General features: G+C 41.5%; 1 protein-coding gene across 2 annotated transcripts in view; it reads left to right on the top strand.

Annotated features, from left to right (window-relative positions):
- Nucleotides 1–14,430, top strand: part of znf704 (zinc finger protein 704) — a 47,896-nt gene extending 33,466 nt beyond the window's left edge. The window contains exons 3-9 of one of the 2 annotated variants that reach the window (XM_039820149.1): nucleotides 998–1,101; nucleotides 2,462–2,736; nucleotides 7,280–7,380; nucleotides 7,780–8,074; nucleotides 8,852–8,986; nucleotides 9,090–9,181; nucleotides 10,498–14,430. In XM_039820149.1, the coding sequence (XP_039676083.1) occupies nucleotides 998–1,101; nucleotides 2,462–2,736; nucleotides 7,280–7,380; nucleotides 7,780–8,074; nucleotides 8,852–8,986; nucleotides 9,090–9,181; nucleotides 10,498–10,612 (1,117 nt within the window). In that variant the 3' untranslated portion in view covers nucleotides 10,613–14,430. Of the gene's footprint in view, nucleotides 1–997; nucleotides 1,102–2,458; nucleotides 2,737–7,279; nucleotides 7,381–7,779; nucleotides 8,075–8,851; nucleotides 8,987–9,089; nucleotides 9,182–10,497 lie in introns of both variants that reach the window. The other variant, XM_039820148.1, reaches the window with a different exon arrangement.
- The last annotated feature ends 9,010 nt before the right edge of the window (nucleotides 14,431–23,440 follow it).

The following is a 23,440-nucleotide window of genomic DNA, read 5'->3' as shown; positions in this document are numbered from 1 at the left end:
CACATTTATAAGAAACAATCAGCCATTATTTAGGATCTAATAAACATTTTGGCAGGATTTCTTTTTACTTGCCACTTGCAACAGTGTAAGAGTACTGTAGATGAGTGGTAACTACAGATACATGTGCTGATGGAGGAGAATAATTGTTGCATCATCTCACAGATTTTACATAACTTGTACAATCCTCTATCGGCTCACTTCTAAGTTGGCATTTATTTGTTGCTTGACATGTATAAGGAAAGTAAAAGATGGGTTCTTTATTTCAATCTCTTTGTTGCCTGTACTGGATTTAAACCAATTAAGATGCAGTATAACCATTTGATCTTAGCATCTGTGAAAACTTGGTGATGGCTGATGTGTTTTTTTTTTCAAGGCAGCAGGGGATTTCATCATCGTAATAGAATTGACTTTGACCATTTGGCTTCAACACACAATCAAAGCCTTGCTTGCTCAGGATCAAAACACGCACACACACTTCGAGAGGATGAAGACAGCTGTGTTCTATTATGTGTTTGCCACGCGCCAATTAGAAGAGACAAATATGTGTTGTGTGTGGTTAGTCTGTCAAATGGATTGGCTAGTGTGTGTGCTATTCAGCACTGAGCTTGTATTGATAATACAGGCTTTAGGGATTAAATACAAGACCCACAGTCAGTATACTTTAGTTTTACATTTATTGATTTTTTTTCCTCAATGGTATCTGGGAATTGTATCAGTCGCCTGTAAAGTATATTAAAAAAAAAAAAAAAAAAAAAACGTAAATGTAATCAGCAGCTTATGTTGTAGTCATTACAGCCGAATGCAGCGCTGAGTGAGTTTTAGAATAGAAGGCCTGATTCTTGTCTGAAAACATTTGGAGGGAAATGAAGAAGACACACACTTACTGTTTTCTTGCTGCCCACTTCATGTCCAAGTTCAGACATTGGTATATGTGTGTACTGTATATAATGATAATGTATGCTCAGTAAAATTCTATTTTTCTGTTGTGTTTTCACAGACGGTCAGAGGAGGAAGTGGACATGGACAAGGTGACGGCTGCCATGGTGCTGACAACTCTCTCCACCAGCCCCCTGGTCAGAAGTCCACCTGTTAAAGTCAACGGTGAGTATTGCAGCTAACAACTGAGTAAGTGGGGGATGGCCTTTTGACACTGGGTTTTGGCAAATACAATATGCTTTATACCTGTGAAAAAAGAAGCCCCGCCTTTTCGTTCCCTCACAGCTGTTATCTTGTGAATGCATGTGGAAGCTTAGGTTGATAAATTACTGCCACCTGCTGTGCTTTAGTTTTTTCTCATCAGTGACTTCTGCAAATCCACAGAAGAGCACAGTGAGTCTGGATCTCTGCCACCCAGTACATGGTGGCGGAAAATCCAAAGCCTCGTAACTGCAGTCACATGCAGCCACTCAGATAGTCTGCAACCAAACGACCGTCCATTTAACCAAGCAGACATGCAGCCAACCCTCCAACCACCATGCACATGTTATCACAGTCACACACACACACACACACACACACACACACACACACACACACACACACACGCGCGATCAAATGTTAAATGTACATCTCATACATCTTGCACACATGCAAATGGATTTTAAATACCAACTGTACAGTTTTATTTTAATGTAGTCATACAGATGTCACACCCATGCAGACAAGTTGGAGATCATACAATGTGCATTTACATCAGTACACACAGTAGGTTCTAATGCATAGTGCACCAAGCAATGCACCATGGTTGACATTTAATTCTCATAATCTGCCATATGATTGTTCAACTGCATTAGTTCTAACTCTCATTAAAAGGTGTTTTCTTTTTTTTCTTTTTTTTTCTGTACCACATAACCAAATGTATATCAGAGCAGCTTTCTAAATGTTGGTGAGATACTTCCTCTTTAATGTGACATGTCGTAAGGAAAGACTCAGAGGAGAGACACCCCACCAAGAAGCAGCTTCACTAAACCAAACTAAGCAGATCTGCTCTTAACACAAAACTCAAAACACACACATACTTTCTGATACACACTTATGTACACACTCCAAAGTTTCCCCAAGCCTCATCTTTCACAAAGTGAAATGCCTTTTGTAGCTGACAATCAAAAGAAACATTTCTTTTATCTAAAAAAAAACAAAAAAAACAAGACGTTGGAAGTGTCTCTGCGGAAGCACAGAACAAGAAAGTAAACTTTTTTTTCTTCTGTGTCACTGACAGCAGTAGTGCTGGGAGGCTTATTTGTGTGAAGTGCAAAAAAAAGCCATCTAAACTGTCTTGATCTGCCATCATCGACAGAGGAACACCAACACATTTTGCTGTGGTTGTATCCTCTAGAAACCTGACTTTTTGTTGTTAGATTTACTCTCATGATCTACCTTTCTTCCTCTCCCCTATGTTCTTCTTAATTCACCCCTCCCCTCCACCCTATCCCCTTTCTGTTCACCTCCATCATCTTAGAAGGTCTGAGTGGTTCGTGGAAGGACAACGGCTCAGCCGGCCCCTTCACCCCATCCAGCAACAGCTCTTCAGGGGGCTACTGGAGCTGGTCTGCCCCCAGTGACCAGTCCAACCCTTCTACACCTTCTCCACCTCTCTCCGCCGACAGCTTCAAGCCCTTCCGTGTGTCCAGTCTGGGTGGTGTGGGATCCGGCCCTGCAGGACCTGAAGACCCCAGCCTGGATGAGCAGGACGGCAGCAGCCTGCTCTTCGATGAGCCCATCCCTCGCAAACGCAAGGTGAATACTGTAGACCTCTGAGTTAGAAGGCTGAAGGCAAAGGCCAGTTCTGCTTCTGTACTCTGAAAACAATCTTGGTGAATTAGTAGGGGTGTTGAAATGAATCATTGCACCGATGCATCGCGATGCGGGCGTGGACGATTCTGCATCGATGCAGTGACAGACCATAATCAATTTACAGCCTAATGATGTTGCTTGTTGATTTTTCCGGTCGTTGCTTTTTTTGTTTTTGCCTTTTTGTCTGTTGTCTACTGTGTTTGGACTCCGCTACATTCAGGAAGTTTTTTTTTAAGAGCAGATACAATAAAAAGGGGAGTTCATATCTCTGTGACTGCTTGAATTTGTTGATGAAAACCATGTGTATCAATATATAATAATATTGAGGAGGTGATGCATTGTGATAACTATTCAAATTGTTGACAGGATAATCATAATCAAATCAAATTTTGAGACCAGTGAAGATTCACACCCCTATGAATTGGTAGGTGAAGGCATTTCTACTACTGAAAAACAAATGGGCATTGAGAACTGATGTATTACTACAAACGTACAATGGTGGAACATTTCAAAATGAGTTCATCCACACCAAAACACCAGACATCATCAGGAATTCCTGCGATCAGCACTGAGACATCAATCAAATCACTATTTTATGATGTTTGTCATAAAACAACCTACACATAAGACATTTGTCCAAATATTCAACAAACAAACAAACAAAAATACATCAAACGGCTAAGATGTCTGAAAAGCACATACAGTAGATGCAGGATAATTACTAAACCTCCTTTATTGTGTGAGCAGCTATATTGACATATACATAGGCAACAGGAAGTTGTCTTCTTAACATTATTGCTACAAAGCCCAATAACATGTCAAGCTTACGTTTCCAAAAGCTATGTTCTCCTGTTCAAACTAAATCCAGTATTGTGAAAAAGGGTTACTCTTGGCTTTAAAAAATGTAGTGTGAGAAATGGTTTATTGTAGATAGAAGGCCAAACTGAAGAGAAAAATATGCCTTTAAAATAAAGCTATCTTGGTATGGACAAGGTCTAAATGGCTTTAGTGAGAGTTATTAAAAAAATAAAACAAATAAAACATTTTCTCAATCACTTCCTTAATCCTCAGTTTCTATGAAATAAAAATAAAATAATAATTTTGTGGTCCTAACTGTTTGTGCTCTAGAAGGTTTAGAAACAGTCGCAACAAGTCATTTCTTTTATTTCAGTGTGGAGCTGTCACAGAGTCACATATTAAAGGGCTTTAAAAGGGAACGACAGCAGCTCTCCTGATAACAGGCAGATCTCTTAATAAGAAGCTCTCAGATCTGTACACAAGCTGCTTGATGCCCTCCTTCAGAGAGTTAACACACTGTAATATTAACCTCTGAGGTTACGGATGTAGTTTAGACTCTGACTGTTTGATTGGCAGAGATAACAATGGGACAGGAAAGGACACACAGCCTTTTTGCTCCAGTGGTAGCTATCTCTTTGCTGCCCTTTTTTTCTGCTCGTCTCATTCTCCACACACCACTGACAGCTCATCACATCCACAGCTCAGTGTCACATTTATTACTTTTTCTGATGTATATTGCTTTGCTCTCCCACTTTGTATCTCTCTCTCATAATCAGCACACCTACTTTCTGGTTTGCCGTTTGCTGTCAAAATCCTCCATCTATCCCTCCTTTCACTGTCTCTCCCCCTTTCTCTCCTGCTCTCGCCAATGTTTTTGCTCCCCTCGCTCTGTGTATATATATATATATATATATATATATATTTGTGTGCGTCCCTCCCCAGACATCAGCCCTTCATAATTACTTCTCAGCCTGCACATGTAGCAGCTCTGCAGCGGCAGTAATGATTTGAATACCCGCTAAAGCAAACTTTATTATCTTAAAATCGATAAAGATCGTACTATATTAATTGGGCACTTATCACAAAGAAGGGCATGGAGAGGGAGACATTTAGAAGAGAGAAAGAGGAAGAGCCAGGAAGGTTATGGATGAAGAATTAAACGGGGACTAACAGGAATTACACGAAGAGGGAAGAGCGAATAGAGTGTGGATGGAGACAAAAACTGTTTTTCTAATAGCCTTGGATAACAATGTGGTTGACTTACATAATCACACAGATACACACACACACACACGTGCTATATGAGCGATGCCAAGGTTTCACATTAAATTATCTACAAGCTCCTCTTGTGCTCTCGCTTCTCTCTTGGTAAGACAATACTGTTTGGAGCTCCCCATTTAATTAACTGTGAAATTTAAAAGGGAATAACACACTCACACACTCGATGACACACAAAACAGGCTTTTGTTACCCAAAGACAAAACAATGCACGGGGGACAGATGCTTGTGTGTGCAATGTGTTTATGAAAAAAGAGGAGGAAAAATAAAGAAGAAAAAAAATATCTTCTTAAAATTAAATCAGCCCCCTCAACAATAGTTTGATAGACAGGCCTATAAGACCATTTATAATGGCTCAGAGTAAGGTAAGCAGGAGGGCTGGGAGAAAGCACACAAGGCTCCATGATAAACAATGTACAGTCTCTCTAGGAGGCCAGTGGTGTAATTACAGTAGATGGATAAAAGATACAGGAGCCTCACTAGCTCACAAGCAGTCCTCACTCAGTTCACTTGTCAGTGTACAGTGAATATTGACAGTTTTTACTAAAGTGAAGTTTGACAGCATTGTCAATATGACACGACAAACATGATCCACATTTATCAATAGCAGAACAATTACTTTAAATATATATAAAATATTGATTAAAAAATACTATAGACTTTGGTTTTATAAATAGAAATATAAAGTATATGAATGAATGTCTTTGAGATCAAAAGGGTGTGACATGCTGACCTTGTACTGTATAATGTGCAGCAACTCCCTAGGCTATGTTGCTGTCCAGTTTCCCAGTGATGCTGCATGCCAACTCCCTAGAAAATCATCAGGTTTATCACTTTCACTCCCCAAGTCTGGACATCCTGGCTACTGTACCTCACCAACGTCTTCTGTCTGTATGATACATCTGTTGTGGGCTGTGGGCATCAGTTTGTACACATCAAATGAATGCTGTGCAATGCAGCTGATGTGTGTTCCACTTAAGGGTTTTTGAGAGAGATCCTGAAGTTCCCGGCATAGTGAGTGTGAAAAGGCTGCCTTTCTCTTTTTTCACTAGCCTATGTTCCCAAAATTAACAATGTTTTGTTTCTGCTTAATCTCTAATTTCATTGTAATGTTTGAGTTTATTTGGTAAATTATTATTTGACATAAGCCTGTTTGGTTTATGGGTTCATAGTATTTTGCTATGGTTCTGCCTGTGATGTGGTGGGTAGATCAGCTACTCACCAGCTTCATTTAGGAGAGTGCATGCAGGTGTGCCTGATTAGGTCCTGAGGGGCTGAGCACTCTTTAGGTGTAGAACAATAGGTAGGATAGTTCTGCAGTGAATGACATTTTTATAATATTTGGGGTGCCTATTGTTGTGGGTAGTAATGTCAACATAAATAGTAATGTCAGCAGTAACTGATCTATCTAAATGGTAATGGTATTTTCATATACAGTGTGTTAATGTTGCTTTCTCAGTTTAGCTCCCCCTATAATCACGTGTGCATATGGTAGGGTCCAGTTGGGTGAGGCTGAGAGGTTGAAAGTGCCTTCAGAAGAATGAGAAGATAGAAAGGACTTGGCAGTTTGTTGTGAGGTTGCTGTTAATGTTTGTTTGCTGTTATTTGGCCTCAGTTTAATTTAGTTTTTGTATCTATCTGGGTTCAGTTTGTGCCCGTTGTTTGAGTAAGTTTTTTTGTTGCACTAGTTTTTGCACTTCAAAAGCTTCCTGTCCAGCTTCCTCAAAATGCCCCACCACCTCATCGGCCTTGGCATGAGGTCGGTGGTTTGACATTAAGAAATACTTAAATCCATAACAGTTTTTATTTCATTAACTATACCTTAGCATATGAGTGAAATGATAACATTGACTGTGATAACCATAGTTTTCATTGCACATACTGGTGCCACTTCATCTAGTTTTTAATTTCTGTCCAGTCTTCACTGATGCGGCCGCTCTAAAATCCACAATAAAAATACAAATATTAAAGCTAAAAATGTAATCAATAAATAAAGTCCTAAACTGACCCCTTAAAACTTCCAGTAGGTGTATAAGAGCCTCAGTTATAGTATGTTATGCAGTCACTTGAGAAGACTGAAACATTCTCCTACCTGCCTGATAATGAGGAAGAAATTGAAATGAAATGATGTACTTTAGGATGGTTGACCAGATGTACCTCACCTTTTGTAATATAGAGATGGATTTAATTAAATGAGTGAGTGAGTTGTATGCACACATCTGATTGCTTGTCATTTACTCTGGTTTAAAGGAAGTCAATGTGAGAGCGTCAACCAAACACGGATGTTATACTGTATAAGGAATCATGACTTGACAGCAAATGTTGCTCTTTTTGCCAAAAAAAACAAAACAACAACTACATATTCCTGTCAGCACCAAACCATTCATGAGCTCCTGTGTGTTTCTTGCAGAACTCCATGAAGGTGATGTTCAAGTGCCTGTGGAAGAACTGTGGCAAGGTGCTGAGTACCGCTGCTGGCATCCAGAGACACATCCGCACCATCCACCTGGGGCAAGACACCAACTCACACATAACACACTGCCTACCTTAGCTGCAGTCCACTCAAAGCCTCCAAAACAGCTTTTTTTTCACTTCCTCACTCATCACCAGCTTCATTGTCAAAACAGCAGATTAATGGCTGATGAATTATTGCCACGGTAACCAACCTGCTCCTGGAGAGAGGTTGGAAGCGGAGAACAATGATATCGGATGAATAACACATTAATACTGACATTCAATTAAACTGAGGTCCCAAGCTGGTTAACTGCCGACGGTGTTTCGTTGGTTGGGGGAAATGACATTAATGTTGAAGAGGGGCAGGGCTTGTGCGCGATTGCTTTGACAAGTTAATTTTTCTCCATGCTCTCTCTCCATCACCCCTCACAGTTTGTTTCCTCTATCTGTTTGTAGGCGTAACTGTGACTCGGACTGCAGTGATGGCGAGGAGGACTTCTACTACACAGAGATCAAGCTCAACACCGACTCGGTGGCCGACGGGCTGAGCAGCCTGTCCCCTGTGTCCCCGTCCGTCCTCTCTCCCCCTCCTCCTTCCGCCTCTCCTCTCCCGGCTCTCAGCCAGCTGTCCGACTCCCACAGACCTCCGCAGTACTCGGACACCAAGGAGCCTCACGCTGGCGGCACCACCCCGCTCAGCCGCTCTGCGCCCAGCGCGCTCTACCTCATCCACACGGACCACGCCTACCAGGTGAGAGGCCGCAGGGAGCCGAGGGAGGGCGCACATGTACAGACTCACATAAACGCACCCTCACACAGGCTAGATAAAGATCAGTGTACACTCTCTGGATCAATATGCACACCACAACACACTTATCAGGCTACACGAAATGCACAGATTTTCTCTCACACAATACTATCAGGGTCCTCATTATCCTGATTATGTGTCACAGTGTTTACAAAAAACTATTGATGTCACAGCGACTTATGGGCCCTTGCTCCCGTTAGCAGCTGTGCTAACAGTTGTGGTAAATTGACACACAGCAGCAGGTTTGAACAATTATTTGTAGGTGGTATAATGACGCAACCCATCAATAAGTGTGAGGGCTATGTGTGTTGTTTTAACAGCAACATAAGTTATGAGTGCTTAATTAAAGCGTTTTTACCGTGTGAGATACCTAAAGACATTTACTGCAAATTAACATGATTAATTGTTTTAAGGATTAGTTTGAGGCTCAGTTGTTTTTACAACTGAATTTTAGGGAGCAAGTTGTTTTAAAGACTTAGACATGCCTAATGTTCAAATGAAGAATTGTCAAAGAATGTTCCTTTCTTAAAATTAAAACCAGTTACACGACCTCCAGGATTTCTTTTCAGCCTTGCCAATAATGAATAAGAAATGAAGTGAAAGTTATCAAACCAAGCAGCAGTTAAAAACCCATGAAACGTGATTTAAAAATACTACTGTTAAACGTACGTACCTTGTTCCATTGGAGAAGGAAATCTGACCTTTGACCTCTGCCCTCAGGCCACGGCTCCAGTGTCCATCCCGTCCAGCAGCAGTAACGCGACTGGCTCAGCCTCCACCAGCTTCACTCCCACCAACAGCTCCAGCTTCAGCATCTCCTGGCAGTCACCGCCCGTCACTTTCACCGGGACCACAGTGAGGAATCTTTAATGCACACGCAAGACCAAGCATTTATTCTCAGCCACATACAAAGTTACATTTGTGTTCTTGTAATCCCAAATCTCTCTGTCATCTTCAGGTGTCCCCCAGTAAAAGCCATGGCTTTGGCGAACAGCGCTCCCAGACCATCGCCGTCCTCTCATCCCCTCCCAGAGCCACCACTGCCCTCAGGTAAGGGATCCTCACTGCTCGCCAAGTCTTACCTGACATTTCCTTTTTTAGCTTTAATTAAAGGCCGAACAAACTGAATGCACATACAAAGCCCAATTGCAATGAAGTTTGGACGTTGTGTAAAACGAAAATAAAACCAGAATACAATGATTTGCAAATCCTTTTCAACCGATATTCAGTTGAATATATTACAAAGACAAGGGGCCCTATCTTGCACTCAGCGCAATTGCCTTTGTACACCGACGCATGTATCATTCTTATTTTGCACCCGACGCACAGCGGACTTTTCCCTCCATAGACGCATGTCGGTAAATTAGGGAATGTATTTGCGCTCCTGGGGGAGGTTCAGCGAAAAGAGGAGGCGTGTTCCGGCGCAAAAGTTCCCTGGTGCTATTTTGCAGTTTCAGAAAACAATTCTGCCACTGACCAGGAAAAACCTGGTCTAAAGTCAGTGGCGCTAGTCTAAAGTCAGTAGCGCGTTATTCAGATGCTATTTTAGGGGCGCATGCTTGGCCATAATGTAGCGTGAAAAAGAAAAATATTACTGAAAATGCGCTTTAGGTGTTTGGATAGATCAGGAGGCACTTTACAGTACAGTCCTCAAAAAGTCGCCCGAGATCCGCCCACAAAGATACTTGCGTTTCACGTTTGATACTTGCGTTTCAGATCGTTAAAATAGGGCCCAAGATATTTAATGTTCAAACTAATAAACTTTTTGTAAACTATTGGGTTTTTTTGTGCAAATATTCACTCATTTTGAATTTGATTCCTGCAACACGTTCCAAAAAAGTTGGGACAGCGGCATGTTTACCACTGTGTTACATCACCTTTCCTTTTAACAACACTCAATAAGCATTTGGGAACTGAGGACACTAATTATTGAAAATTTTCAATGGGAGACAGGTCTGGACTGCAGGCAGGCCAGTCTAGTACCCGCACTCTTTTACTACGAAGCCACGCTGTTGTAACACGTGCAGAATGTGGCTTGGAATTGTCTTGCTAAAATAAGCAGCGATGTCCCTGAAAAAGACGTTGCTTGGATGGCAGCATATGTTCCTCCAAAACCTGTATGTACCTTTCAGCATTAATGGTGCCTTCACAGATGTGTAAGTTACCCATGCCAGATAAGCATATTTTAGTAGTCTAAAGTATCTCAACTCATGGAGAACAATTGTTTACCACAGGTTTGGTGTGTACTATGTCTAACTACAGGTTTCTGCGAGTTTGATGCTGGCGCTCATTATATTATAGATAATAATTAACAGTCTTCTCCGTCATGACACTTTCATCTGTTTTTCTCCATTTCTCCTCCTCAGTCGGAAGGTGCGCGGTGAGGGCAAGAAGTGCCGTAAGGTGTACGGGATGGAGAACCGCGACATGTGGTGCACCGCCTGCCGCTGGAAAAAGGCCTGCCAGAGATTCACCGACTGAACGCTCCCCACCAACCTCACAGCGCACCACCCCAACGGCCAGAGAAAGGGGCGAGGGGCATCGTTTTGCATGCATTTGGTTTTCTTCAGCTCAAAATCACAACTCTGCGTCAAACGCTGGCCTGACGTTGCCCCCCCCCCCCACCCCCCCAGCTTCACTGAACGCCAGCTGTGGAAGGAACCAAAGGACAGCGGAGTCACCTTTTACATTGCCGTCCAGGATTTCTAGTACTGCCTCGCCATTCCCGGTTTTGGGAAACCCCAGGGCAGCTAAACAGTGTAAAGAAAAATAGATCTAAAGATTTCTCCTGTTTTTTTTATGTTGGGTTCAGTGTTGCATCTTTCTATGTTTTGTAAAGCTGTGGTTTCTAAATGGGAGGTCTAGTCAAAGAAGGGGTCCGGGAAAAAAGGCCAAAAGCTTTTTTGTGTTTTGTCAAAAGAAAAAAATAATTCTTCACTTTTTTTATCCAAAAGAAGAATTGGCGTCTTTGCTCTAGTCTTTGAAGACTGTTATGAAAAAGCATGGAGGTAAAGCTCACCGTTTTTGTTGTTCCTACAACTTGTTCATCTCTTTTGTTTTATTTCTGGACTTTCTGAGGTGATCTTTTATCACAGACATCACACCCTCTCTCCCAGCTCCTCACCCGTTCTTCACTCCTGACAACCCCGGGCGAATGTACAGCAGAGCCGGGAAAGGCAGGTTGACATGTAGAGAAAGTGAGGAATAGAGACAACCAAGGTGAATGATTAATGCAACAAAGATACCATTTTTCAGACAGGGAAAGCAGATGGACCATGCCAGTGATTTACCACATAAAAGGTACAGCACAGGTATTCCCCCACAATCAAAGCAGAAGACAGGAACTGTTTTCTATGTCACTTTTTCAACCAGTTGGTTCCTTTTCTTTGTTTTATCAGGGATGTGATTCTAAGGAAATCAAAAACCAGCAGCTTGGGGTTATACTATATACAGCACAGTCTCAATAGCTTCTCTTTCATTACACATGACAACTTTGCAACCAAAAACTCCTTTATCTTATTCTTTATGTTTTTGGTTTTTGTTACGGTGTTTACCATGTTTACAGTTGTTGATTTTTTTTTTTTTTTTTTTTCTTTTTCGTTTTGTGAAACCAAGACTGTTTACCGACCACCTGCTAAAGAAAGTGTGTTAAAAGACCTTCCTGACAGCACTGGAAGCATGAAGTCAGCGGCGTGGGAGGCCTTAAAAAGATAAACATCTTTCACCACATACAGAGAGACAGATTGCCCTCCTCCTCGACCAACTCTGACACCTTCCCAAAGGGAACAAAATATCTTTGTGTTTACGTACGCCACAGAGGCGCATCTTGATGAACCAAAGGGGGAGGGCTGAAAACCAAAAGTGAGGAACTTGCACTGTATGTGTGTGTAACGGAGCACTTGGTATATTTGTCATTACTTCTATTGAGTTGAAAACGTTTCTATCTTCCACGAGCCCTCTTCATTTCCTACTAATAAATACTTGTTAAATACTTGTAACTTTATATTATAAAAGGAAGTAAGAAAAAAAACAAAAAAACTTTTAACCACCCAGATGTTGCTACTCCCCTTATTGGAACCAATATTTGCTCCATGATTTTTTGGTGGAATAAGTTATAAGCACTTAATTAGGTCACTCCTTTGTTGTTTAATGTGCACTGCACACTTTATTCACTTGGCAACATGCAAGCAAAGCTTTGACTGAAGCTTTCATAAAAGTCCTCGTGGTCGCCATGTAACCTTGTAATTGACGAGGTCAAAAGTGGGATTGGTGAAAAAATATCTGATTTGTCATTTGAATGTGTTCAAGCGTCCTTGTTGGCTCAAAGACAGGAAACAAACTCACAAGACCAAATACTTTACAGATGTTCACTCTGTAGTGATAAATGGCCCCAGCTCTTTTGTCCCCCGGGGCTGCGTTCTACTTTATCACAATGTGCTGAAATTGATAGAAATATCCTACACATGTTTCTACCAACAGTCACGTTGTGATTCTGTTCCTGCATTTACTCTCTGCATTATATAAAATTTGCTTGAATGCACGATGAAATTTTGGCATTTCTGTCACACACACACACACAATCATTTTACCCCAGAATTATTCAAAACCAACACCAGCTAATAAACTCACATACTCGCCTGTTTAATATACAGTACAGTACTTCCGCATCTAAAAAAATTGTGTTTCTTCTTTTGTCTTTTTTTTTTTTTGTTAGTTCATGTTTATATGTAGTTCTTGTATTTTCTCTAAGCTCCAGGTTTATGACCAGTTACCTCGGTCATTACATTTGCCACCTTATGAACAGGACAGGTTCAAGTACAACATTGCGTTAGGAAATAATGTACAGTTCAACCTGTCGGGCTACTATTGTTTTGTATACAGAGATAGCCTTAAAGTCACCTTTTTTTTTTTTTTTATTGCTTCTTCTATGCCGTTACAATGATGTTACAGTAAGAAGTATTTAGATTATCAACGAACTAATTTGCCATTGTATGTGAACATATAATTGTTTAAGAAAAGACAAATCTATATATACATAAAGAAAAAACATGTTGGAATTTAAATTCAAAGCAAAAAAAAGACTTTTCTCTTTTTTTTTCATATACATATATATGGATATATATGCTGTTGATGAATTTTATTTTCATGTTCTGCTGAAGGAAATGTTGGTGGGTAAGTGCAGGAGGAAACCCACTCATAATTCCCACTGCAAGCCAAGCTTGTTATGCTCTTTTCAGTGAGTGTGACCCGCACGCTCCCCCCTGGAGCTCCTTCACGTCACGCAGCCAGCGCTGCTAAGCAGTTGAAATCCACAGTTGATTAAAACCTAAAAATGTTATTTCCAATTCTCCTTTCCCGGTGCCGCGCAGGCCCACTTGCAATTAGTGCGTTTGACATCCCGGTGTGATTGCGCTCTGTATGAATGTGAAGGAGCCCCAGGCAAAGTATGCGAGCGGCCACTGAAGCACGGTGCTCTAACCCCCCCCCCCCCAAACGCTGCTCCTCCCAAGCAGTTCCACTATGTTATCAAATGCCCCGTGGCATTTCCCTGTCAGGCTCCTGACAAACCAACACTTTGGGGTCCAAGGATGTTTCTGTTGGTCCACACATCAGTGGCTGGATTTTTTTTTCTTTTTTTTTTTAACTCCATGCACTTACAACTGCCATTTCTCCATCATTGTGGTGCTTCATGTTTGTGTTCGGACCATCTCTTTCATTGGTGTTTGGGGAAATCTGGCCAATCATATTCTGTCCAGGAACAAGTCCCTACTGTAGTTCAGATCATTCAGATGTTCTGGCAAGACTGGATATTTTAAATGGCGGCATCTCCAGGCAGCTAATTTCGGCGCTCTCTCTTGATGCTGATTCTAGGTCAGCGTTGGGTCGACCCAATGGCAAGTAACAAGATTTGGCCAAAATAAGCTCACACCCTTGTTTAGGGTAAATCCAAATCCTCAAAAGGATATTTGCTGCCATTCTCAAACCTGTCCATCTCTTCAGTGAGGAACTCTGGGATTTGTTTGTGGACTTTGGCCTGGCCTGCTAGTTGTACTGAGATTATCTCACTGCAGTTGGCACAAAGATGGCGTTCGCATTAAGGGGCTCTCAAAGGCACCCAGGTTGGTCTTTGCATAATGGAAATACTGGTGCTGTGGCCTCAGCAGGGGAGAAATTTTAAGGGGAAAATATTCTCATGCAGTGCTGTTTCGCCTATGTTGTCCTCAGATCATATTAACTCCATTTTGTACACAATGTTATGCTGTAGAACATGAAAATAAAAACACCCTGCCGCAAGCCTACCAAGTGTCCAGACACGAGTTAGTGAGGGGGTCGCCCCGAAACCTCTGTTGCCTCTCCTGCTTCCTCATCCATTTGGATGGTTTTATTTTGCTGACTAGTGCTCATTGCTGTCTCCCTATTAGTTGGGCTCAGTCCTGTAGGTAAGAGCAAAACGAAATTTGCTCAAAATTAGTGTATATTTTGTATTCTATTACTGTAAAAATGCTCATGTGTGAGCATGGAAGTACTTTTCCATATACCCCAAAATATTCAACATTCAGACTAAGCAAACAGTTCATTCTTGACCTCAGAAACAGCTGAACAATTTCAGCTCAAGGTCCATTTACTTGCTTGTTGTGGAGCTTTTGACCCTATCTCACAGTCTTCATCAGTAGATTGAGTTTTATCAGTTGTCAGGGAACTCTAGATGTTCAAACTTTACATGTTTCTTTCATTTTATATAACAACTGAGCAAACTCAGTCTGGTAAAGAAGACCAGGCGATACAGCCGAAAGCTCCCGACGGAGTGAATTTTCTAATTTCTTTCAAAATTTTTCCAAATACATTAAACATGACAAGCTACCTGTTAAGCACGACACGCAGTTGCATTCTCCATCCTAACTGACATCACAGAGTTTTAGCAGTCTAAAAGTTAACATCCGTACCCAACAGATGAACATGTTGTGAGATGTTTGGGATATTGGATCATTTACTTCCTTTTGGGCAAAACTGGCAGAAAAAGAGGGATCATGTATTTTCACTCCCAAATTGACACCCTAATGATGCCATATGGCATCAAGCTCCTAATCTGATCATCTAACGTATTCATATTGGAGCAGAAGTAAGCTTTCAACCCTGCAACCTGGGGGGGGGATGAGCAGCTAAACGTGAGCTCAGAAATGACCTGCCATTATAAACGTGTGTTCGCATGGCAGAATTAAAACTGGCATCAAAGAGCCACAATAGGCGGTCTTGTTTTCTCTAGTGAGAGTGATATGAATACTTATGAGGAGGGTTTTTTTCTGCTTCAAATGGAGCGGCTGGTCTGGCTTTTGTTCTCTGCTGTGTTTACCCCCTCCGCTGCCGCCTAATAAAGGGCTGAGCGTTCAGCTGTGATTTATGAGCTGAAGAAAACAAGATAGCATTATTCTGCCTACGGACAGCATAAAAATCAACTCTTGTGAGTTACGAGGGACCCTCAATGTATATGTCCTCGCAAACACACACACACACACACACACACACACACACACACACACACACACGCACGCTATGTCCATGCACTTATTGTCCAGCGTAGCTACTGAACAGTGATGGCTTTAACAGCAGTTCATATGCTGACAGTTTTATAAGCATTCATGGTTTATGTACCTGATCCTTACTGAGATCAATATTTCATACATGACAATACTTGTTTGTGATAAGAGGCTGACACTTATTATATCATCCAAGTAAAGGTCAATATATGCTACAATATTTACAGATGAAGCTCCAGTACACTGTTCTCTAAGCTACAGTATCAGTGTGTATCAGTTTGTTTACGTGACATCCCTGAAAAAAAAAAAACTTACTTATTTCCATTTTTATTTGCACTGTCAGATCCAGATGTTGAAGTTAGAGTGACAGGTTTTCCCCTCAGTCAGGAGGCCCTCTCAGCTCTGTGGTTGCAGATTAGCTGGCCACCCACTTCTAGCAGGCGATAACACATGTGAGCAGATGCCCGCAGGGTTGTTATCTGCCCTGCTGGCCTGCAGTTCCTGCTCACAGACCCTCCTGTGTTGTGTAGAAATACCACTCATAATATTCTGACAGCAGGTGGCACTGTGGATTCAGACGTCATGTGAAAACGACTGGAAATGTGTTTGGACTTGTTTTAAATTGTACTTTTGAAGAAAGAAATTGACTATCTGCACAGTCGAGTACACCTGAGTAGTCCTAGTGTTGCCTTGCATGACCCTGAGTATAGATTAAGTAGCAGTGTGTCTTCAAAGTGTCCAGATCCCACCAACCATAGGGCTAGTTTCCATGGCAACCATGCTGACGGGCAGCTTTGTGCATCTCTGCTCCTATCCAGAGCAAGGACCAGAGCGATGTTGTTGTTGTCAATAAAAAGAGGAGGGACCCTCCAGCCTTCATTCTTTCATTCAGGATTGTAAAGGAGGAGGAGGGTTAGAAAGAGGAGGAAATGTGGGGGGATGGGGGGCGAGGGAGACATTGTTAATTTAAAAGTCCTTAGCATGTGGAGCTGCTTCGCCCCCCATTATGGTTATATTTGAAGGAATGAACAGGACAGGAGTCCTGAATGTGCCTTGATAAGCCTAGAGTTTCTAGAGTGGACCTCACCAGTCGCCATGTTTTTGACTAGAAACTGTGTGTGGAGGGCCACGGCACCGATGATGGAATGTCTTTGGTGCTGGCTAGTCTGAGTTCTGCTTTCTATACCTATAATTCAAAGATTTGTTATACAAAGAAATGTCCTGCGACTTGCGTTCAGAGGCCCCTTTGGCCCCGGTTCTAGAAAGATGTTACAACGTCTAAGAGTGACTTTTCTACTCTTTGCTGTAAACGATTTTTTTTTTTTATCCAAACTCATGACTTATGGCTCCTCTCTCCCTTTTGTACAAGGGCTTGTAGATACATGTATGCCAATGTGAAGAATTGCTGTCGTGGGGCGATCTAGAAATGTTTGGGAAATCAAGGAAGCCTCATTCAGCGAACAGCATGTGAAACAGTCGGTGAGATGATCCATTTTTAGTGCAGGAGCTGCTCAGTCATCACCTGCTTTGTGTGAAGGTGGGTGAATGATAATAAGGCGGATAGAGAGAAAAGAAAATCACTCTCATCAGCCTGTATTCTAATATTGGATGTGATTATTCAGAATATTAAAGCCTAAAGATGAAAGGATATTTCAGCCACAGCTCCTTTAGTTTGAACTCGAATATGCAACCCAGAGACCCACCCTCTCCTTAAACTGGATCATCTCATTGGCTGTTTTATCTGATTACAATCATGTACACCTCAAGAACTCAATGACTGTCACACTGGATTTTTTTTTTTTTTTTTGTATATTCAGTATATTATACTATATGCTTTGGTCTAACTGTATTTTTAATACTGCATGTGCATGCAAATAAGGAAATTATGAGATACATGACTTTATATAAATGTGCTCTGTTTGTGCTTTGGCGTCCATGACATGTTGGGAGCAGCCAGAGTTGCTTTATTTTATTTGAACTGCACATTACATAGTTTTGTTTTCAAAGCTTCAGATTGGTATACAAAAATACATTTCTGTCTTACGTTTTCACATCTGTACGAGAGAGGCATAAGTACCTGTGATTCCCTGCTGGCACGGACCAATTTGTCCCAGTCTGAGTGAGGCTCTCTCCATCCTTGTTGTGTGTGGATTAACAGTTAGCCGGTCCCACGAGAGTCTAGTTAGGCGCTTGTGGAAGACAGATCACTGGAGGAGGCTGTGCACTAAAGCCTGCATCTCCCAGTGAGTGTTGCAGTGATGGGAACAGTGCCAGCTGGAGTTATGGACGAGGTCTGATTTGTGTCTCAGTTGTTGTACTTCCTCCACCCCCAAACCCCCCGACCTTCTGCTGAAAACACACAGGATGATACCACATGATACTTTAACTAACCCCTCTAAGAGGTAAAACCACAAGTGTTCAGCGCTTTAGTTGGCAGTCTTTTGAAGACTAAATGTACATGTTTGATATGTGTTTCTAGACTGTAAACTAAATCCTAGATGCAACACATTGTCCTTCTCCAGATCTGTACGTGGACAGTGCATTTAGTGACACAGTTGGTTGTAAAATGTTAACACTACATTGTCTGACATAAACGCAGGAAATGTTTTTTTTTGGGGGGGGGGGGGTCAGGATGTCATTTAATGAGCAGCGTCAAATTCATCTGTTTGGTTCAAAGTTTTGAGGAAATTTCAAGGAACAGATTTGGGGAAATTAGCTTATTAGCTTACTTGCTGAGAGTTAGATGAGAAGATCGAAACTGACCTTTTCATCTACCTCTCGGCAAGTTAGCAAATAAGCATGTTTCCGAAATGGCAAATTAGTCTCGTAATGTTTTGTCTTTTTTTATGGGGTATTCAGGTGAACAGTGCAGGACAAGAAGGGAAAGTATTTAACACTGTTTGGAGATGTGCCAGCTGTCACTTTCATACATAACAAAGGCAAAATGTTCTGGCCTGATTTCGCTGAATTTGTTTTCTCCAATCAGTATCATTTACCTCAAATATCTGATTGTAAAAAAAAAATGTCATTTGGCTGAAGGTGGATTATTGTCAACACCAGATATTTCAAACACTTGTCAGCTTCAAAAGGAATGCTTGTCTCCGAGAGCCTCTTCTCACCACTCTGCTTGTTTTATATACTGTATATGTGGTGAAAAGTACTGGATGAGCTCCAACCGGAGTCCCGCAGGTGTACTTCCTCCGAGTCATCAGGAATAACAGAGTTTTCATGAGCCTGGTGTCTCGTCGGGAGTGCAGGATGAATGAGACAACAATTATCATTCTGCGCTGAAAAAGTTAAAGATGCCTGATGTTTCTAAATTGGCACTTTCTCTTTCCCGTTTTCCAATCCACCTTTCAAGCAACTGCAGCATTTATGTCAGTCTGCATCATTTAGCAAGCATTTGAATATGCAACTAAATATCTCAGCTTCAAACATTTGTTGCCTGTGTTTCATTTTTCATAAATACCTTTTGGGCAGGACTCCTTTCATTGCACTGCACTCATCATATCACACAACCGAGACGCCTCCACCACACAAACACACACACACACAAAACCAGGCACAATATGAGTGAAAGGGGTGTAAAGCCAACAGTTTGCGATCATGTCATCGGGGCAATATGTGCCCGTGCTGCTCAACATATGTCCCTGTGGCTTCAGGTCTAATCCTGTGATGATGTGAAGAGCTCGCTGGTGGAAGCTGCTCGCATATCTCCGGGCTACTCGTCCAAATGCACTGCCCCGCCAAGGAGTTGATAGCACGTGTGTGTGTGTGTGTGTGTGTGTGTGTGTGTGTGTGTGCAGCAGGAAACGATGGAGTGTGTGTTTCACATGACCGCCCGAGGTATGTCCCATCTGCCCAATGTAGCATTAACACCTCCTCCTGTTTGTCTGTGTGTGAGGAAAGTGTGAGCATAAAAGCTTACTGTGCATGTGTGTGTGTGTGTGTGTGTGTGCACGTCTACTTCTTGATCAAGCCATTCCTGCGGCTATAAAAGCATGTTTCAATGTGCAAGCTGTCATACCTCATGCGTTATCAACTCGTACATTGACATGGAATAATAAACCTCTCCATGCTGCTTTTCAATTCAGCCAAAGCTTCTGTGCTTCATTATCATAAACACTGGCATCTGCAGAGCACCCCCACCCCCTCCATCAACTGACCAAAAGGAAATGCAAGGAGCCCACAGTTTATGATGCGAAAACACAAGTTCACATTACATCCGGTTAAAGCTCGCTGACATTTTACTTGATGCAGTGATTGTAGAGGTGCTTATCCAGGCTGTAGACACATGCTGTGCACTTGTCTGTCCGCTCCACTGAGGCGTTTGAATAGCAGTTTGAGGTGCTGAGGAATTAAGACGTCGGGGAGTCAAGCTCACAGACGATGTTCGGCATCTTAGTGGATCGCAGGGAGCTGCATTTGTGTACGCCTATGTCCGAGTCATTGAATAATTGATGATGGCAGGGAAAAACAGCACATGTAACACCGGCTCCATCTGTGACCTCAGTTGATAAGAATCGTTGCTGTCCATGAAATCAGTAGCTTCCCTTCGCTGTGAGGGTGCAGGAGGTTCAAAACAAGGGGGAGGGTGAGGAGGAAGAAAGAGGCACATATGGATCAGTTTAATACTAGCAATATAGGTTTTTACATCTGAAAACTCAACCCGAAGAGAGATTTCTTTAGTTAACTTGAAACAGGATGATCTTGATTTTGTTAGAGGCAAAAACGAGAGACTATTGTGCCTGTTTGCACCAAGACAGAAATGTCGCCAAGCAAGAGGTCACCGGGTTGTTTCACCAGGAGAACAAATAGGGACTGATTATGGAAAAAAATGCTCTAGTCTATAGCATGATCCTCGTTGTGCGTCGATATTCTAGATGAAGCCACAAATGTTTGAGCTTTACATCAATAATTAAAAATTTGGGAGATACGGTTTTTCACGTTGTTGCAGAGAGCTTGATAAAAAAAAGATTGATACCGTTCTCATGTTTGGACGTTAAATATGAAGCTACAGCTAAAACAAAATGGCCTACCAGCACCTCTAAACTAAACTATATTTCAGGTCTATTTTTCCTGCCGAGAATTAGTTGAGAAGATTGACACTGCTTTCATGTCTGAGCCTTAAATATGAAGCTACAGTCAGCAGCTGGTTAGCTTAGCTTAGGTTAGGTTAGCATTAAGACTGGAAACTGGGGGAAAGAACTAGTCTGGCTCTATCTGAAGCGAAGGTAACAAAATCTGCCGTTCAGCACCTCTAACCTGAGCTATGTTTTGGGTCTATCTTTCTTTCTACAGGTAGAGTTCGATGCTAGCGTCCGCTGGGTTAGCTTGACTTAGCCCCCCGTAAAACAACATGTTGTTTTTACACTTTGGTTTTTGTACGGATACAAGTGAGATATAATGTATGTTTTTGTGAGCTTTAGGGGTGCTGGTAGGACAGAGCTAGGCTGTTTTCTCTCAATATTAACTGATTGACAAGGACAGAAAGTTTAAAACTTACACACAAACATTAATTTAACTAAATTTGCCATGTAATATTTTGGCTTAAAACAAGGCCTGCTTCATCATATTACACACAGACAGTGTCACACATTCAGTCTATAGCCTTCGTGGGATTATTGTTAACACACAAAGCACTTGCAATATGTATCTGTTCTATCACAAATACTATACTCTATTGCACCAATGATGTTTTCTTATATTCTTTTCCACAATATAATGAAATTCTATGAATATATGATGATTTTTCTCAAAGAAGAATCGATACACACTGACTGTTATCTCCTGTACCCGTTTTTTTTCTTTCTTATCCGTTCTCTATGTGTAGAAACTGCCATCGTTCATGTTGTAAATTGTGTTTTCTGACAAATTGCGTTCTGGTGCTGTTGTTGTTTGACTCAATGTACAGTTTACCTTCTCCAGAGTAATCTGTTTGTCTGGAAGACTCTGGAGGCATCTGGTTATAACTGAATAAAGATTTTTTGGCAGCTGTTTGTTAGCTGCTGTCACTGTGTCTTTTGTTTGCTCAAAAACATTTAATGTGAAAAACATACACTCTAAAAGTTAGACACTCCAGTCGTGGAATATAACTAAGTACATTTACTTGAGTACTTTGTTACTATTTAAGTACATTTTTTATTTGTTATAGTCTTTCAATTTTTCCTCTACTTTTTACTTCTACTTTTTACTTCTTCTTCCCAGCATGTCAGAGGCAAACAGTTAAGATAACTACATTTACTTGACAGCTATAGTTTTCAGATTCAGAAATGGCTCACAAATGGCTGGCCCTGGCAGCCACCTACGTCCGCATTTTTCGGACCAGTAAGTAAAGGTGGCTGAGAAGCAAAGCTAGCTAGCAGCACATAACCGTAGCAGTAACGTTATTTCAAGTTCGTTTCTAGATTTAGATGTGAAGTTGATAAAAGAAAGGTAGATGTAGGCCTGCCTTTTTTCTTTAAATGATGAGGAGCTTTTGGTAAGTTTAATGGATTTTCCTGCATTTTAGTAAAATTATTTTAGCTATCTAGCTATTAGGCTACTGCTTGCGTATGCTGCTGGTGTTAAAACCTCTGAAGACCCACTCAGTTGCAGTTATTCTGGCTGATTAGACCTATGCTCAGGTTAAAGGTGGTCCGGAGCTTAGATGGGAATTTATTAAGTCAAAAATCTTTTCTACCAATATATGTAGATAGATAAATGTGTAGTTTATACTGCCCTATCAGGTGCCATCTATCTCTATCTATCAAAGCTAACAAGACACACAGGAAAATGTCAGTCAATCGGCCTGCTTGGTTCCTGGATTGGACATGATGGATTGAGACAAAGTGTGTGTGTGTGTGTGTGTGTGTGTGTGTGTGTGTGTGTGTGTGTGTGTGTGTGTGTGTGTGTGTGTGTGTGAGATGCAGCCTCCTGCCATACTGTGTAAAAGTGATGGCTTCAGTCACCGTGTATTCATGTCTCTGCAGTAGTGTATTGAAAGTGTCTAGGTGTTGAGCCTTGTGTTAAATCACTTGGTGAGGTTATTCAAGGTGGTTTAACTGCGGTAGGATAGTACTGAAGGCCCAGGTGTAATATACACGGCCTGCCACTGGTAATATCTAAGTTTGTACTTTTGCAGCCACTTTTAAAAGGACGTGGGCATTTCACTACAGGCTTTACTCACTATTCTATTACAGTATGACAATGGTAGGTGGTAAAGCCCCTAAAATCTTGATTCAAATCTTAGTCAAAAATGTGTATTTAAATCTTCATTTGGTTTCTGTGCACTTCAGATCAGTAAGAGAAGAATAGATAAACTACATCATCATAATAAAATCAAGCAGATTTTCGGACTTCTTATCTCCTCAGTGTCCTCCTGGAACTGGGCTTCTAGCGAGATCTACCAAATATTATATTCACCAGTTAATACTATGATTCAGGCAATCTGCTGTGGTCTGGATGAAGAATAAATAAAGCCATCAGGTGTTGCTGCTGTTCTTGGCCGCCCTCTTGTGTTCAAATGACGCACCACAGCTGAATGAGTTTGTGTTTTTTGTCCTCAGAGAAATACAGTCACATTTTATGAATACAGTCACTTTTTTTGACCTTCTGTGGGTAAATTCAAATGTTTCCCCATAGTAGACACACTGATGTGTTGATAATGTCACGTCCTTCAAACTGGTATTTAGCATTTGAGGAAATCCCCATGAAGTCAAATAAATTCCCATTTTCACCCCCTTGTGGCTATATAAAGACATTTTACTCAGAACAAGGTTCAGAGGTATTTTTA

Source organism: Perca fluviatilis, chromosome 13 (genome assembly GCF_010015445.1).
Source record: "Perca fluviatilis chromosome 13, GENO_Pfluv_1.0, whole genome shotgun sequence".
Taxonomy (NCBI): domain Eukaryota; kingdom Metazoa; phylum Chordata; class Actinopteri; order Perciformes; family Percidae; genus Perca; species Perca fluviatilis.
The sequence above is the reverse complement of the archived record's forward strand: the minus strand, read 5'-3'. Positions and strand labels throughout refer to the sequence as shown.